The 18,432-nt window shown below is 53.5% G+C and overlaps 2 protein-coding genes across 2 annotated transcripts; one reads left to right on the forward strand and one right to left on the reverse strand.

Moving 5' to 3' along the window:
• Window positions 1-6,459: 6,459 nt before the first annotated feature.
• On the forward strand, window positions 6,460-13,822 carry VOLCADRAFT_107481 (uncharacterized protein; the record flags this gene model as incomplete). The annotated part of the gene is made up of 13 exons (XM_002956913.1): window positions 6,460-6,591; window positions 7,639-7,731; window positions 7,912-8,015; window positions 8,639-8,760; window positions 9,046-9,179; window positions 9,742-9,761; window positions 10,932-10,980; window positions 11,038-11,207; window positions 11,676-11,736; window positions 12,217-12,498; window positions 12,865-12,971; window positions 13,090-13,124; window positions 13,738-13,822. Coding segments are annotated over 13 exons (1,392 nt in total), but the record flags the coding sequence as incomplete, so codon positions are not given.
• Window positions 13,823-16,360: 2,538 nt separating this feature from the next.
• Window positions 16,361-18,265, reverse strand: VOLCADRAFT_98019 (uncharacterized protein; the record flags this gene model as incomplete). Its single annotated transcript, XM_002956953.1, has 1 exon — window positions 16,361-18,265. One exon carries the CDS (start codon window positions 18,263-18,265, stop codon window positions 16,361-16,363), a length of 1,905 nt encoding a protein of 634 aa, XP_002956999.1.
• Between the last annotated feature and the right edge of the window lie 167 nt (window positions 18,266-18,432).

Raw genomic sequence — 18,432 nt, forward strand, 5'->3', positions numbered from 1 at the left:
TACTGTTTTACTTAACGTAAGTGACAGTCGCTGCCGTTTGGAGTAACAAAGCAAAGTCCTAATCAGGCTGTCCTTTTATGTTGGCTATTGACGGCTGGCTGGTGCTAGTAGTGCTAGCGACGCATGCAAGCCCGGCTAAACATGTCGCACGTGCGGCAGGGCGTGGCTGGTGCTCCCCTGCCTGTGGCGCCGTTAATTGTATATTGCATGTGTAGCAGATAGAACATTCCCGGCGTATGTGTTGCTGCTCCAGAACGTGAATCCAGTAGTATGACTCAGAGCCATCTGTTTAGATGTGTGTATATGTACGTGTATATGTCGCACCGTTTTATCCCCAACGGAACGGCTGCCGTATGTGTGAGTATGTGTGTGTATGTGTGTGTATGTGTGTGTATGTGTGTGTATGTGTGTGTATGTGTGTGTATGTGTGTGTATGTGTGTGTATGTGTGTGTATGTGTGTGTATGTGTGTGTATGTGTGTGTATGTGTGTGTATGTGTGTGTATGTGTGTGTATGTGTGTGTATGTGTGTGTATGTGTGTGTATGTGTGTGTATGTGTGTGTATGTGTGTGTATGTGTGTGTATGTGTGTGTATGTGTGTGTATGTGTGTGTATGTGTGTATGTGTGTGTATGTGTGTGTATGTGTGTGTCTCATGCACATGTGTCTCTCAGCTGGCAAGACCACGTATGATACACAGGGGGACAAATCCCCCCCGTGTCATATAGACGTTGGAGTCCACCCGTGGCGGTACCTCGGCGCCCCCACAGGCCAGGATGCGATGGGACATACAGCAGCAGGCAGGCAGTGAGGGCGACGGAAAACACGATGAGAAGGGACTCTGTGTATCATCTAGGCAGTGTACGAGTATCTGTGTGTGCCGGTGTGTGTGCCGGTGTGATTGTGTGAAGGGAGAGGATGTCATCTTCTACATCCCCACTCGGCGTGGCAAAAGTCATGGCAAGTGATGCCGTCCATGGGGCGTCCCCCCCAACTCAACCGGCCTTTACAGACGTCCACCTTCGCACTTGTGACTCCGGAACCTGGTTAACATGTGTTTAACTTGTGTGTCTGTATGTGACTTTGCAGCTGATGTGTATATTACGAGGTACAAGTCCTCCACACACACAAAAATGTGAGCGGCGTCCGTAAAAGACGGTGGGGGCCCTATGGGTGGGGGCCCTATGGGTGGGGCCAACGAAAGAATTTAAAGCCGTGATTGTGGCGCCGGGAATAAGGATGTCGACGTCCTCTCTCTCGGTGTGCGCCACCTGCTGGTCTCGGCACACCTGGTCTCGGCACACCTGAGCGCGATGTGTTTCCCCCTGGGCTCCCTGAGCAGACCTCACCGACAGAGAAAACTAGCCAACACTTACAGAGGGAAGGCTTCCACCGTAACGGTGTGGCTGGGCATTTCACGCCCTCGGCAAGCCGCTTTCCCCATCGATGTATTAACTTGGATGGCCCCCATAGGCCGGTGGGCAATCACAAAAGACATGCAGCTCGTCCTCAACTACTCCGCAGTCACAAAGCCTATTGTACACGCTGCACGCTCGTGGCCAATAGGCCTGTTAGTTACCTTTCATAATCCCCAAGGACCTGTATTCTGAAACACGTGAGCAACCTGACTCCACTGTAGCTAGCATTTGTTAAGACCATCAAAGCGCCACGGGCTCCCCCCGGGTCCTATTAATGCTGTTACCATCCACTGGTATATGAGTGTTTTCCGGTCATTTCCAACACCAAAGGAGTCCAGGATGTGCCTGTGCAGCTGAGCATATCTATGGTCCTGGCGGATACATAAACTTTTTAAAATCGTGTCATCAATCGCGTATATAATTTAACGCCAGTAAGGCGCTTGAGTCGTTGGATCCCGGCCTTCCTTGATGTTCGGGTACAGTACAACGCGGCTACCTGCTGATGATAACAAGTATTTTACCAATATATTGCCTAGAAAGCTTTGGAGTTACGGAAGCGTTTTTTGGGCGGGGTCCCAGCGCGAAGCGCCCAGGGGGGCCCCGACCTGTAGGATTGCCCATGTCCGCGTGTGCGTGTGTGCGTGTGTGCGTGTGTGCGTGTGTGCGTGTGTGCGTGTGTGCGTGTGTGCATGTGTGCGTGTGTGCATGTGTGCGTGTGTGCGTGTGTGCGTGTGTCCGTGTGTCCGTGTGTCCGTGTGTGCGTGTGTCCGTGTGTCCGTGTGTCCGTGTGTCCGTGTGGCCACATGGCCGTGTGGCCGTGTGGCCATGTGGCCGTGTGTGTGTAACGGACCAAACATAATATTTCACCCGGCTGAAACGCGTTATCGGTACTATATAGCATTCTCTATTGCAAGGTATCTCGACTGTAGCCAACAAAGATCGTATGAGCACAAACAACTTTGGCTGCTTCCATTGACCGAGCTCATAGACACATCAACGCCTCTCGGGCTAAACTTCGTCTCAAAAGGTGTCGTGTATCTCATAATTGAATTCCGAGATGACAGCGTATGATAACTTGAACACCCAGCTCGTGTTACAATTTGCCCGCACGGGCATTCCGACTTGCGGTCTGCCGCACTGTCCATGCGGCATGCACCCGGGATGGATGCGATTCGCGTGGAGCCCGCAGGCGGTGCTGACGATTCCGCCGGTGCAAGCTTAGCTCCCACACCATCAGCACTGCTGCAACAAAGCACATCTCCCACCGCGGTGACACTACCCATCAATTGTCACACGTGCCGCGCTAGCTACCGGCCTGTACGGATGCAGGCTTTTTCCGGCTTCGAGGAAGCCGACACCCGACTTGTCGTCCTAGGCTCATGTCACAAGGTTTCCTGCCAAAACCATCAGCAGTCATCAGTCCAACCCCCGTGGTAGGACATCTATAACAATTACTCAATGCACAATTTTAAACATTATCGCAGAATTGTTTTGCCCTGCTGCACCGCCTGGGATCTGCGATACGCATCGAGGCAGGTACATTAGCTGTCGCGGAGTCCCATGATAGACTTACGTTATGGTCGAGGTATTTATACTATGAGCTTCGCTATTGGTTGATGTCATGTATTTTTGTAGACAATCTAAACTGGAGCGAGGGGCCACCGTCCTCGCAAAAGCAAACGTGCCCCCCCCCCCTTCCCGGAGTGCTGGAGTGGAAGTTGGCTAACGAACTACGGCGACGCCAGGAACACCAATTGAGTTATGACGGGAACGAAGGAAACGCGTGCAGAAATTTCCAGCGGTCGACAACGCACGTTGGCCGGCACGCTGACCGGTCGTAAAGCCACTGCTGATCCCCCAGCAACATATATTGAGGCGGAAGAGCCGTTACTTGGGCCATCGGGCAGCGCCGGTGAAGCTCTCCAGGTCTACTTTTCCCAGCACCACCACCTCCCACCTCCGGAAACGCCAGCACCGTGGCCCTTCCTCCACAGAAGAAAAGGCACACTCAAGCCAACACTGCCGCCACCGGTCCCACTCAGCAGCCAGCACCTCTCCTGCCCACCAACCCCAGCACCACCGCTCCCAAACAGCATCCGGCAACACGCCTGCCCCCCGCCACCCCCAATGCCACCGCCAACCCGCAACGGAAGCGCACCAAGTCCACCAATAAGATCGATGCCGTTGGTGTCCCCCCGGGGTTTGAGCGGCCTCGTAATCCCAACGAGGACATTATTTGGCTGACTGACACTTGTGGTGGTGATTTCAAGAGCTGGGCCTATGCACTTCAGGGCTCGACGACGGTCATCTGTTTTTTTGCGACACACATAAGGAGAGTAACGCCACCATTTCCCGCACGAACTGGGATCGCTCAGCTTACACCCGGCACGAGGCCTCCTACTCCCACAAAGCGGCTGTAGTCCAGTACGTGGCGCCAAAATGTTTTTAGGTTTATTGACCGAAATTATGCCCTCCCGCAGCCGTAGAAACCGATTTGCCGACCTCTGGACATGTATAATGAAAAGCGAAAATGTTGGCATCCGTACATTGGCATCCGAACCGTTTGCTATGTCTCATTTCCAGATACAAAATCCTCTACAGTCATGTGAATGGTGTTTGATTTAGTTTGGAAACGCGAGAAGCCACGGTAGGCAGGTTTGAACGTTGCAACGCACATTTGCGCTTTTTGAACGAACTGCAGCAAATGCACATCTGATGCACGTTTATATGGTATCCATTCCACAGGGTAGCAGAGGTCCGTGCGACCGCCTCCGCGATAACGGTAGTTGGGCACACTGCAGTTGGAGTACTGCAGTGGGGAATGGCTTCTGATGGCGGGGCTGTTGGAGTATGGCGGAGTATGCAGCAGGAGCATAGGGAGAATGAAGTCTCACTTTGATGGGTTGCACAGATAGGGAGGCGCTCCAGTCTCGCTGGCATCCTGAAGGCTGAACACGGTCGAGGAGAGCTATAGTTATCAGTGGTGTTTTAAGCTGCCCCTGCTGTAAAGGGGGCCAAGATGGTCATGTTCGACCCGTCGGTATCAGGTCTCTCCTAAATAAGCGTTCTCCATGGCTTTTAGGTGTATAGATATTGCCCTTGGGCCTTTTACAGGTATGGGGTCACACACCCCCAACCATGTGCGTGTGTGTGTTACATGGCAATATCTATACGCCTAAAAGCCACGGAGAACAGGAAACACCGCACATCAGCCCAGACTAGCGTCCAAAGGGGGTAACTGAGTTTCGGTGAGCCCAGATACGTTCCAACATCCTCGCCAGATGTGCTGGTTCCCATTTCATGGCTCCAACATGCTCTGTTGATGATCGAATCCCTCTTCAGCACGAATATCATTATAGGCTGGGCATTCTAATAACACGTGTTTTTCATCCTCCAAACCGCTGCTCCCTGGGGACATGGTACTTGCTTCGTGCTCTGTTTGCCTCCAAAGCCCAGCAACATAAACGAAACTGCATTAGCTTACGATGTGTCGCCCTGATGTGCTCTAACAAAACGTGCAGCACTGGGACGATACAGTTCCTTCGGCTCGTATGGGTAGTTTTACAGGTATGGGGTCACGCGCTCCCAACCATGTAACACACACACACACACACACAATAAGTGTGGGACACCTGGTGTGTGGACAGGACTGACATTAGAGTGAGGTCCTAAACTTGGCACTGTCCATCGGTTATTGATGTTATATAGCCAAGCGTGCGCTTCGAAAGTCCAACTTCACCAGAACCCATAAATCCAGCCTTGCGTCTGTTACAGGCCATACCGGCACAGCAGGGAAGCCAAATACCTTACAGCCCAAAGTCATCCCCTCGACCCCAAAGCTTGACCACATACTTCTTAAACCTAAATAAAATTATAGCCAAGCGCGCGCCATTGGCCGATGGCCACTCCTGAGATGCCGTCACCGCTGCCACCTGCTGCCGTACGAAGGCCAATCCTGGGACACTGTCATCGCTGCCACCTGCTGCCGCAGCGATAGGTGGCATTTTCCAGCTCGTGAGGACTTTGCATCACCACAACATGGGCATGAGTTGAGGGTCCCAGCCAGAGGTCGGCAAACCCTGAATAACTGTCACGGGTACTGGTGCCAGGGGGGGGACTCCCAGCCGGCCATCCTTCTAAGGCTTCTGGGAAATCTTCTTCAAGGCCTTGCAGATATTTTTTGCAGGTTTTAGCCCGTTTTTTTGCAGGCTAAAAGCTTTGCGTGCTCTCTTCCTAGTTGGTGCCACTGTGACCTTTTTGCTCTTGAAAAACTTCGCGAAGGGATTGTCTATGTACTTCATTTGCAATAAAGGCTACATCAAAGAAATGAGAGTTTACATGAAGCTATGTAAAGAGTGTAGAAAGCATTATTGGCGTTTGCCTGCTTATAGGTGCACTACGAGTCCGCGGTGCATGACTCCTTTGTACTGGAGGTATGCGGCCTAATGGTGGTATTATGTAGAGCTCTCCTGATTACAAATATGCAGCAGTTTTTTATTCCCAAACTTTAGACATTCTTCCGGGGAGTTCGCAAGGTCCCCGTTCACGGAGGAAAGCCGCGCTGGCAGGTCCCCGGCCCTAAGAAAATCTGTTGCTGGGGATGCTGGCATAGCTCTACCAAAGTATGACCGCTTTGCGCAAAATTTAAGCTATAAAGAAAAGCAATAATTGACTCAATTGGTGTTCCTGGCCTCGCCGTAGTTCGTTAGCCAACTTCCACTCCGGGGCATAGGCACTCCCCGGCCGGCCGGCCCCCCCGCGGGGGGGCAGCACCGTCCCAGCAACGGGGAAAAGGCCTTTCAGACACCGCAAATATTCTTGGATCCTTCACTGGTATTATAAACGTCAATTATACATTACACAATTAATTCCCTGCTCATATCTACAGCGGTAACTATCCTCGAGCGGCTGCATCCGAGGACATGTTGCCTCTTTTGACATCTGCATTGCTGGGGCTAAGTCTAACCCCGTTCGCGTACATCCTATATGCAATCATATGGCCCTATCTATGTTCTTTGCCACTACGGATTAAGCTCCAGAACATGCCGGGTCCCCCTGGCCGGATATTTTTCGGCAATGCTTTCGATCTCGTCTACAAGCCAGCGCAACAGCAGATGGCTAAATGGGCAGAAGAATATGGACCTATCTACAAACTGAGCCTTCCAGGAGCCATGGTGCGCGTTTCCAACTGACCATATCTTGAAAGTAGTTTGAAAGTAGTGGAGGAATTCAGTTTCCGTCCTCTGCATTAAGGATATGTATATTAGCTGCCATACGGGATGCGATCGATAGCTTCAGCGTCATCAATCGTTGCAGCGAACCCAAACTGCAACCTCTCCGCAACTTCTCAGCAACGTCATGAGTTACATACTTGGCGAGGTGTACCTTATCTATGTATCTATCTTTATATGTATATCTTTTGCCCCTGTGTGTGTGCTAATCACTACCCGCTTGGCGGATGTTAAGGAGTGCGGGCCGGCCCCAACACCCACTGCCCTGCTCACAAATTGAAGGGATTTGAAGGTTGATAATCACAAATATGAATTGTATGATCCAGCATAGCCAAGCCGTTGACACACACACACACACACACACACACACACACACACACACACACACACACACACACACACACACACACACACACACACACAACTTTCCGTGGCTTGGGTTTTGCCAGGTAGTTCGTTGAGGAGGGCCGTAGTGTTGACGGCTTTGGTTATAGGGTTGGGCTTTGGGGCTTAGGGCGCCGGTAGGGCGGCCCCTCACGTTAGGAGGGGCGCCCAGGTGTTGCAAGGACCCACCCGGGGTGCGCAACCGCGCCTGCGCTGAGGTTGGTCGTTTGAGGGCGCTCTCTTTCCTCTGGACAAAAGGGGGAAACGCGGGGGTGCACGCCCTCGGTCGAGCAGGCGGGGATAGTGGCCTCTCAAGCCCCTCTCCCCCACAAAGAGGAGAGTGCTTCGGGGGTCGCTCATTCCCGTTGGGGTACACCGGGTTAGGTGGCCCTGGCCAGTGTCAGCCCCGGATCGACATGTAACAGAAGCATACACACACATACACACACGTGCGGGCACGTTTCCCCTCGTTACCGTACTTCATCTCCATGGGAATTTTCATACCTCCTTTAAAACCCTAAAACCCTTGAAACCCTTGAGTGCAATGCTTACCGTTATCTTAACATCATATCGCGCGCCTCACACGTGCCTGTCCCAACCTGTCAGGTTGTCGTACTAACGGAACCGGAGGCAATAACAACGGTCATCAAACTGGAACGCTTCGAAAAAGACCGAATGATGTATAAAGTACTGGAAGAAGTGAGTCGTACGTTCGTACCGGTGTTTTGTGGAGGCACTCCCGTTTCGGCCACTCTGTTGCCCCCCGGGGGTTATAATTCCCTCTTCCGTTACGGATACGGAAAAAACATTTCCCCTCCCCCCCTTCAACTGCAAAATTTCTACCCCCACAAAAAAACACAATGCACAATGCACACGCAGATTACCAGCGAGACGCTTCCAAATATGTTGACAGTTCCCACTGGGCCGTACTATCGTGCCGTACGCAAGGCTATAACGCCTGCCTTCAGCAGCGCCAATCTGAGGTGGGACCAAGGCAGGGCTCGACACCGATGGGAGCTGTGTACGGCAGCTGTGTGCGCTTATATTTTGGATAATGAAACATCCCTTTGTGTGTGTATGCATGTATGTGTGTATGCATTCGTATGCATTCTGGTATGCATTCTGGTATGCATTCTGGTATGCATTCTGGTATGCATTCTGGTATGCATAGCATGGCTTTCACATGTTGGCAGCTCGCGTAACCACATGTTAGCATATATCCACGTCTTGAGAACAAGCAAGTGAACAAGAGTATGTATGCGTCTATGCATGTGAGTGTGTGAAAGCGCGGGGGTACACCACCACGCGTCGGTCTGCAAGGGCCACTGATGTCGCGGAACAAGAATGCGAAGGGAGCCGGCGGCCCAATATTTGTTACCTTTGATGTTTAGAGTTTAGGGTTCAACCGTTACTGAAAGAGATGTTCACAGCGACATTACAATTTCATCAGTACGCTGATCAGCGATTAACACGCCAGGGTTACACTCGAGCTGGCGAAATGGTCTCACCTGGACGGACGGCCATCTCGTTCCTTACCCCCGTGCTTGGTGGTCGTTTCCATCCCGAGCCCCCTTCATTTCAACCGCCAAACCCCCCGCCTGTTTAGGCAATTCTTTCCTGAGTTGGTGTCCCTGACGGAGCGCCTGGCGGCGCAGCTAATGACCCACGGGTCCGTAGTTCCAGTGGATGTGGACAGAGCGGCGCAACGGTTAACCATCGACGTCATCGGTGAGTTGGCGGGCGCAGTATGGTGGGCGGTATGTTGGGCGGTATGGTGGGCGGTATGGTGGGCGGTATGGTGGGTGCGGCGTGGTGGGCGCAGGATGGCGGCCGCGGCCGTGCAGGGCAAGCTCTTGGGAGGATACGCGATATGGTGAGATAGCGGGTCCAGGCGCCGTGCGAGGAAACGAGTCCACAAACCCGCAAGTATTCAGTTAACACTTCCAAAGAATGCGTCGCTGTGGTACTTCTGCTGTTTTACATATCTCTACTGCTGATATGCATGCCGTACAGGTCGCTTTGCATTTGACCGCGACTTTGGCGCTTTAGGCTTTAGCCGCAGCGAGGAGCTGGAGGCGATCTGTGCGCTGATGCTTGCGTTGGAGACGTCCCAAAATCCGCTGAACCGCTGGTTTTGGTGGCGTAAGGTGATTGGAGGGAATGGAAGCGGCAGGAGGGGGGAGAAGAGAGAAGAAGAGGTTGGCAGATAGTGCCGGAGATGGGTTGAAGGTAACCCTAAATCTTTAATACCCTAAAACCAGGTAGGGAAAGGTGAAGGGTAGGAGTCTGGGACTAGCGTTTCACTTTGTTCTTAGGGCTCTGTTCGCTGTTCTCTTTTTCGTTTCGAGTTTTGCTTGGTCAACAGGAATCTCCACCGCGCCACGACTTAGGGGATTTTAGGGGCAGAGGAAAATTGAATAATACGTAAATGTCATAACTCGCCTACAGTTAAGCTGACAACCATGTAAATGGCAGCCAGTAGACCAGTCATACATCAATGGCACGCATTCCATGTACGAACGTTGTACAAGAGTAATTGTTTCTGCTACATTCTGGATGTTTTACTTCTGTATTCGACATACGGGTGCTGCAGGAGGCGCGGGAATTGTATGCAGCACGGTTGCGCTATGATGCCCTAATAAGGCGGGTTTTGGACGGGCTACAGCAGCGCCCGCCAGCCGCACACTGCCTACTATCGCACCTGCTGAGGTGCACAGACCCGACTACTGGTGAGATTGACGATTGACTGGTGAGATTTATCTCTTTATCTGATGACCTAATGGCCACCAGATTACGAGATGGCGCATGATTCCTGATAACCGAGAGGACCGGCAGACGTACCATGCATGTCTTTTTATGTAATGCAGCCGTGTGCCCTCGTACCTAATGGCGAGACATCCGTTTTGTATCCTCCCTGCTCATAACAGGCAAACCGTTGTCCGCAAAGCGCCTGCGCTGCGAGACTGCCTTTCTCTTGGTCGCGGGATTCGAGACGACGGGTCACGGCATCGCCTGGTCGCTCTTATTTCTGGCTGGCGACGAAGAGGTGATGAGTCGTGCTGTTAGAAAGGTTTAAACAGTTAAGGAATACAAAGAAATGAACCGTTACATATCGAACTCAAATAGATGGAAGCAAAAACATTCGAGATATACCGATATGATTACAGAATTTTAGTTGCTGACATCCAGATTCGAACTGGAGACCTCCCGCTTACTAAACGGGTGCTCTATCCAACTGAGCTATGCCAGCCGATGAATTTTGGCATCCTTAATCTTTACAAACGTATTGCAGCATAGTGCACGTGAACGTGCTATCTCAGGAAATGCGAGTTACCCACTATGAATACCAACAGCCAGCTAAGCAGAATGAGTGAAAAAAACAGTGCGACTTGCGAGTTTGGTGCGATAACAGCGCAAGTAGGACAAATAAGTAGGACAAGCGATCCTGAAGCTTCACTTGAAGCAATGTTACTTTTCAACAGGACGTAGCCTTCCAGGACATCTTCGCTTAAGTATGCTTGATTGAATATTTTATTATCCCAAGTATCAATTCCGCGTGTCATTTACTCATCATAATCGCTAGCATCGGTGAGGCTTTTCAGACGCTTGGCTTACGACCGTACAACAGGCCTGCTGAATTATGTTGCGGGTTTAATCTTCGGCCGTCTTGGTTCTGTGTACTTAACATACTGCATGACCATGCAGTAGATTACGCTCCTCGCTCCTCACCGGGCTACTGTCAGATTACAATCATAATGCCAAAAATAAAATCAACTACTCAAATGTCGCAAAAACTGCGGGAATCCTTTCATGAAATATTAAGTCAAAGTCGGCCAACAAAACCTTACGGCGTCCCGTACGAGTACGGGCATGTCATCTGCTGCCCTGCTGGTCAACAGGCTATGTACGGTAAACCAGTATCGGCTGACGATGCTTGTACCTGCTATGGTAAGCTGATACGCCTCTTATCCTGTTAGCACAGAAATGCGTACTTGGTGCATGCAGGCGGAGGCTCGGGTAGCTGAGGAGCTGGACGTCTGCGGGCTGTTGGCGACGTCCACCCGACCCAAGCCGCGACCGGTGACGTGGGGCGATCTGGGCCAACTACGCTATCTCAACGCAGTCATCCAGGAAGCCCTACGACTGATGCCGCCAGTTTCCGCTGGCACCATAAGGTGTGCACGTCCATGCGTGCATGCATGTGCGTTTCTGTTGCGTAAAGTGCAGTGGAAATGCCTGCTTGCAAAGGCGCAGAGCGCTTTTGCTTTATCCTGCCGGAGGGGGCTCCACAGCAGAGCTTGTGCTGTGGATGACAGAAAACCGTAATACTTGCTCCACAAATCCATGAAAATGTGAAAGCAATTATTATGTGGATTATCCTTGCATATCTGCAGCATGCCATCAAATCGGGCAAAATCAGGCTTGATTTTGCATTTTAGTTACACAACCCCTCCTGCTTGTAAGCCGGCAGATGAACATTTTTCAATGAATTCCTGCGGGGCTTGTACGCATGAATAATCGTGGAAAGGCGTGTACATTAGAAAAAGTATATAGAATGGTGCATGAATTTACATCTTATGTCTTAAATAAGCACTCCACATACGGCACGTACGGCATATACGACGTGTACGACATGCACACAGGACTGCTCCACGGGACACGCGGCTGGCGGGCAAGGATGTTCCCGCGGGTGCCACAGTGTGGGTAAGATTCCCATGGGGATCGGCAGGGAAGATATTTATGGTATTTTGCTAGACTTACATGGCACATGATGAAAAAACGTTTGCTACTGCTGCTGCTACGGCTACGGCTACTGCTTCCCTTATGCTGGTGTTCCTGACGCTGCCAAACTTTCCCCTCTCGGGCTAAGGCCAGCTGATTGGCATTAGTTCTATTCCAACGGCAGGTTTCGGAGCCTTTTGACGAATCCTTACCCACGTTTTAATCACCCATGACCCGGCATCGACTAACCTTGTCCCCCGGCCGGTTACTCGATTAAACAAAAAAACACGACACGGATGAAGTTCGGCTCAGGACTTCGCGACATATTTTTGTGATGGCACAACAGCATGTTGTGTTTCGCTGACGTAGGAATATAATCCCTTTGCGCCGTCATCCGCCCCTCAACCTCACCCGCAAACCCGTTTGCTCCCCCATCACCGTCAATACCGCCACCGTGGCCAGATTCCACACTACGCCGTACAGCGGTCGTCCCGCACTTGGGGAGCGGACGCCGGGAGATTCCGACCAGAACGCTGGCTGACCGGGTTTAGTGGACTGCAGCAGCAGCAGCAAGGAGAGAAGGAGGAGGAGGGGAAGCTGCCTAAGGGGCAATCGGAAGGCGTCACCGACGGCGGCGGCAGCAGTGGCGGCGATGGCGCAGTACGACGTACGGCTGCAGCAGCGGCAGCGGTGATGGCGACGGATGATGAGGAGGAGATAGTCAAAGCCGCTGCGACCACCGCGGTGAGGAAGGATTTTTCCCGTGCTTTTCCGAAATCCTGGATCTGGATTTGGATTTGGATCTGGATTTGGATCTGAGCTCTCACAGGATATATTTTTTGGGGAAGCGCCTTTTTTTCCGTATTAAGAGGTATTTGCAGGTTTTCATTTCTAGAGGTCATTGGTCGTTGTTTGGACTTTTGCTTGTCTTAACCGCTATTCACAACGCTTTCCTTTTAAAGCGGGAACTAAAGGGGGTCCCCTTTAGGAAAACACCTCCCCCGCCACTTCACATTGCCTCATCCAACTCCTACATCCATTAACCCCTCTCCTGTCGACACATCCCCATCCCAACCACCACTACCGACCACCACTACCCCGCGTCCACAGGCTCGCGGCTGGCTTCCCTTCAGCGATGGTCCCCGGAACTGCGTGGGCCAATCCCTGGCGCTGTTGGAGCTACGGACGACCTTGGCGACGCTGTGCGGCAGGTTCAGGTGAGGCCGTACATGGTTTCGGGGCTGGGGGCTGTGTAAGGCCGGACGTGGTTTGGCCGAACACCCACTTGTGATGACCCATCGACCCATCGACCCACTGACCCTTCCTGTGTAACAGATTCCGGCTGGCCGAGGAGATGGGCGGCGTGGAAGGTGCGTGGATGGGATGGGAGGGCTGCCTGAGCCGGGGCTGGACACGGTGAAGGCGATATCGGCACCCCCCGGTGGTGGGGTAAGCGGCTGATAGGGGCTTGGGCAGGGCCCCAAGGAGAAGGGGGGGAGAGGGTACCCCCCCGAGGAGGTGACCCCCCTCCTCTCCTCCCCACTCTCCTCCGGCCCGCAAACGAATAAACCTCCCACTCACATCCCCTCGACCGTGGGGAGAGGACATGACTCCTGACTCTGGGCTCCTAGCGTGTGACACTTCACACACAACAAACATCCCCCCTCGTCTTAATTTTCGGAGGCTCCTCCTTCAAGGGCATTCTTACTTGTAATCCTAGCTTGATAATTGTGTCTGTGCCATCGCTCCGAAACCCCGTACGACCAGATTTGGCGCTGCGCACTACCTTGCGCCTCTATCATACCTTAATCACGTCATGAAAAACCGCGCGGTGTAGGGGGCCCGTGCCTGTATGGCCTGGTATGTCTGTTTCACACTGTATGCCTTTATTCAACGTTGTGTGCGTTGTGTACATTTCCACATTCTCACATTTCCACATTCTCACATTTTCACGTTTTCACATTTTCACGTGTGTTTACTCAGGCGTGGTGGCGGCTGCCCGCCAGGATGTTACCCTCAAGCCGGGTGACAAGGGCCTGCTGATGCACGTTATCCCTCGTGTACCAACCTAGCCTAGCTTAGCCTCGCCTCGCGCCACGGTCGGGTAGGTTTTACTTTCACCCCTGGCACGACGGCACACAGATCAAGCGAGCCCTGCGCGGAGAGCCGGCCCCCAACTGTCGTCGCTGCCGCCGCTGTTGTTGCACCGCTTATCACGACTATCGCTGGGGGGCGCAGGGGGAGAGTACGGAAGGGAGTCTGAGGACGTGACTGGAGCTCTGAGTCTTAGTCTTACTATGGAGTCTTACTGAGTCTTCGTCTTACTATGGAGTCTTACTATTGAGTCTTTGGCGCGTTCGTCTGCAGCATGCGCTGTCATAACGTACAGGGTATATACCGGAATGTTCTTTTCTTTATTACGAGGTAAAACAGCTGCTGGAGAGCGGCCGAGACGGGGGACACGTTCTTCAGAAAGCAGAAAGAGATGCCGTGCGTGGATGTTGAGTACCCTGATGCAGTGATGATCTTCAACAGAAATGCGTTAATTAGACATTTTCATTTGGTTTGGCGGCGAGGCTCCTGACAATTTTGTTGATTATGAACAATAATGAAGGATGGAGTGTTGTACATCTGTCTTGTCAACGTTGTCTTAGCTGGCCGCTGAAAAGGCCTCTGAAGATGCTGGCGGAGCACCGCAACGCGTTATAATTTGTAAACGTTATCTGTGCCGTACTATGTACCAGCTACTAAACTAACGAAGTGGTGAAATGTTGAAATGAGTCGTGTTTCGTTAAGGACTGTACATTTGAGGACCTGACGCATAAAGGACGTGGGTTCCTATTTAGGCGACTGTGCGGATCTCAAAGACAGACCCATACCTGCTTGCCATGTCAGTTTCTCCTCCTTCCCCTCTCCTTCCCCTCCCTTGCCTCCTAAAGGAGAACGCAACGAATCTCCAAGACATCGAAGCGTTTTCGACGAACGTAGCAACTGAACTCACAACTAAAAGTTAATAAAAGTTAACTACAATAGGCTACGTGCGCCAGGGTGTTCTTCTAAACACTATGCCACAAACCAAACTGTATATACAAACTCTGGAACTCTGGAACTCTCTCAGCCACTGCTGGATCTAGCTGGATCTTATTATTGTCTGTGATACCTGCAATAACTGTCATGGCAAGTTCGTTTACCCGCTGAATGAGACTATTCATGTCTCTCCTAATGCCGCCAATCGACACTTCTGATGGACGTGCAGGTAGGGTAGCAAGCGTCGTGAATAGTGAATAGAAAAATAGAAACGCGGGATGTCATTTTTCAGAAAGGAGGATTGATGGTCTAGTCCATTCAAGTATTAACCGCAAAGAAACTCTCGCCCTATTTTCTCGCATTCGCTTAGCATGCTTTCAAGCGGCACATTACCTGGATAATACCAGCGCGCGCGCCCTGTTGACTTTTCTCGTACGGCTGCTCGTCGTACTTGACAAGTCGTACTTAACAACTCTAAGAACGGAAGGGACCTCTCGACCTGTTACAACTTCAGAAAATCAAGAAAAGTTGCAAGATCGTAAGGTACGAAGTCTGCCGTACGCACGTGTTTTGTCGATGCTGCTACAGTCGTACGACGCGACATTGGTTCGTTGGAAGGACAGTAAGAAGCAGCTCTGACGTGCATTGCTAAGCCATAAACGGTTGCCCCCAACCGCCACATATTGGCAAGTTTCAATTTTTGAGCAAGAATGTTAACTGCCGTACACTGTACGGCATTGCACTTCGACATTTAACTGGCTCCAAACACGGCAGCAGTTATTTCTGCCATATCAGACAAACAATTTTGATACCAACTGCCACAACGAACTAACGTAAGCATTTTCCAATTAAAACATTTATCATCACTACAAATCCTACCGCTAAACTAAAGCTGAACGGCCATTACGAAACAATCAAACCAACGAGCTAATCCAAGATTGCGCTGCGGTCCTCAGTCCTTTGCTGTACAATGAATGACTGCTGGCTACCTCTGCCTAGTCCCTGCCTCGCAGTGCATAACACGTGCCCCCATTTGCTGCCGTACAAGTACGGAAACTAACCCTAGTGCCTTTTCCATTCCCCCGAAACACAACTGAGTGAACAGAGTCGACCTCCACCTGCGAGAGCCAAACTCTAATTTTTAAACCAACAAGACCAACCTACCTACCTACCGAGAGACAGACAGACAGACAGACAGACAGTCAAACAGACAGACAAATAGACAGACAGACAGTCAAAAACACAAGACAGCATCACAGCAACGCACTCCGTACTTCGCGTGTAACACCCTGGGACCCCGCGCCCAGGGTGGCGGCCGCCCTGCCGTACCTGCCGTACCTGCTGAGGTCTTCGGAAAGGGCTCCGAACTGAGGCCTGGAAACCTGCCGAAGAGAACCGCGGAGAATCCAACATGGCATGTACGATACTATGTACAACACAGACAGAACCGAGGAGAATGTAACACGGCAACTTGTCACGCCGCCTCATCTCATCGTAACCCATCGCAACCAACACCAAGAGCAGCTACAGCCACAGCAGTTGCTGCAGCAGTAGCAGCAGCAGTAGCAGCGACAGTTCACTAGAGGTCAGCCGTCGGCGCCGCCGCCGCCGCCGCCGCCGCGGCTTGTCCCGCTGCCGCCGCAGCAGCAGCCGTTGCCGCCGCCGCCGCCGCGGCGGCGGCGGCAGCGCCGTCCATCGCGCTTCGCCGCAGTAGCGCCCGGACCAGAAACTGTAGCAGTAATGCCGTAGACGTCGCCCACGCCGCCAGCGCCATACCTGCCGCCAGCCCTACCGCCGCCGCCGCCAGCGCAAGGCCCAAGCCGTACCCCACAACGGACAGCGCCGAAACCACCCACAAACCGTTCCACAAGCACAACAACACGCACGCGAAAACCACGGGCGCAGAGGCCGTCAGCAGTAGCGCGCCCACGGTTAGCCACGGCAGTAGCAGCGCCGCCAGCGACGCGCACCTTGACACCAGCGGCGGCACTAACAGCTCCCGTGCTGCAGCCGACAGGTCGCTGTACGAATACGAGCCTGTGGCGATCAGCTGCGCCGTCGCGCGTACGCGTAGGACTTCGGCGGCGGCGACGAGCGGCCGGCACCGACTGGCCCGTGGGTCAGCGCCGGCACGCAGTAGCAGCCGGATGGCGGCGGTGCCGCCGGCGGCGCACGCCCGGACGAGCGCCTCACTGCCGCTGACCCGTGGGTCAGCGCCGGCAGCCAGCAGCAGCTCCAACACAGCTACGTGACGTGGTGTACGACCTTGACTTGCGGCAGCGAGCGGCGGCGCCAGGAGCAGCCTGGCGTCGGCTTCTGACCAGTGCTCGGCCGCCGTCCAAGTCGCCGCCGCCGCCGCCGCCGCCGTCAGCTCCGCCGCGTTCGTGTCGTGCAGATGCTCCGGAGCGACGACGCCGTCGATGCCGTTTCGCACCAGGCCGACAGCCTGCAGCAGTTGCCGTACCAGAGGCTCGTTGCCACACCAGCAGGCGGCCTGCATCGCCGCCACGACGGCTAGCGTCGGCGCGCCGGCGTTTACGAGCTCCCGTACGACGGCGGCGTGATTGGCGCGCGCGGCGCCGCGCAGAAGGGCTACCAGGGCTTCCTGGCCATCGTCGCCGCCGCCGCCGCCGCCGCCAAGCAACGCACGGAGCTGGTACGGCTCCTGCACCGGTGCCGGCGGCAGCGGCGGCGGCGGTAGTTGTTGCGGTTGCAGCGGTGGCGGCGGCGCTTCCAGTTGTGGAAGGGGTTCCTGGTGCTGCAGCGGCGGCTGCAGCGGCGGTAGCGGCACTAGCAGAGGATGCAGCTGCTGTCCTCCTGTCGGCGACGGCGGCAGCGGCAGCGGCGCCGCCGCCGCCGTCGCCACCAAGCCGACGGCCCCTTCCGATGCCAGAGCTCGTACGAACGCGAGTGCTGCCTCGTCGTGCCGCTCCAGGGGCAGGCCACGCAGCAGCGCTCGGAAGATGGTGCCGCCGCCGCCGCCGCTGTCATCACCGCCGCCACCGCCGAAGCTTCCTGAATAGGCATAAATCGCCGCCGCGCCTCGACCGTGCCGATTAACCAGGAACTTCGCCGCCAGGACGGGATCCGACAGTGCCGAGCGCCAGGCGTCGCGTAGGGCCCGGCAGGAACGTACGGCACCGCCTGCGCTTCCCGCGGCGGAGATGAGGATGCTCTGCAGTAACGGCTGAGGCAGGGATGTCAAGGGCGCCCGGGAGGTGCCGCTGCCGCCACTGTGATTTTTGTTCTTCTTGTTGCCCGGCGCGCCGGTGCCGGCGCCAAAAAAATTGGCGGACTTGGGATGGCCGCTTGACAGTCCTGACGATGATGACGATGACGAAGATAAGCGCGAGGAGTCTTCAAGCTGATGCTGGTCATTAATTTGATTCTCAATTTGCTCATGCTCAGAAGAAAGGTGAGGATCTTGGCGCCTCGCTGGAGAAAGGAGCAGCAGGAAACTGCGCGCGAGCCGCAGCAACACCATCGATTTGAAAGATTACAGCTTTCTATCGCTGGCAATATGATGCTATGTCGGATCTGAAAGATACTTCCTTGTCTTAACAAAAGAAGAAGCTTGTTTCGCACGAGTTGAAGGTGCTTGTGGTGCTGTTGAGGGTGGCAGGTCAGCAAAGAACGCCTGCGCGCAAGGGC

Source organism: Volvox carteri (genome assembly GCF_000143455.1).
Source record: "Volvox carteri f. nagariensis unplaced genomic scaffold VOLCAscaffold_67, whole genome shotgun sequence".
Taxonomy (NCBI): Eukaryota; Viridiplantae; Chlorophyta; class Chlorophyceae; order Chlamydomonadales; family Volvocaceae; genus Volvox; species Volvox carteri.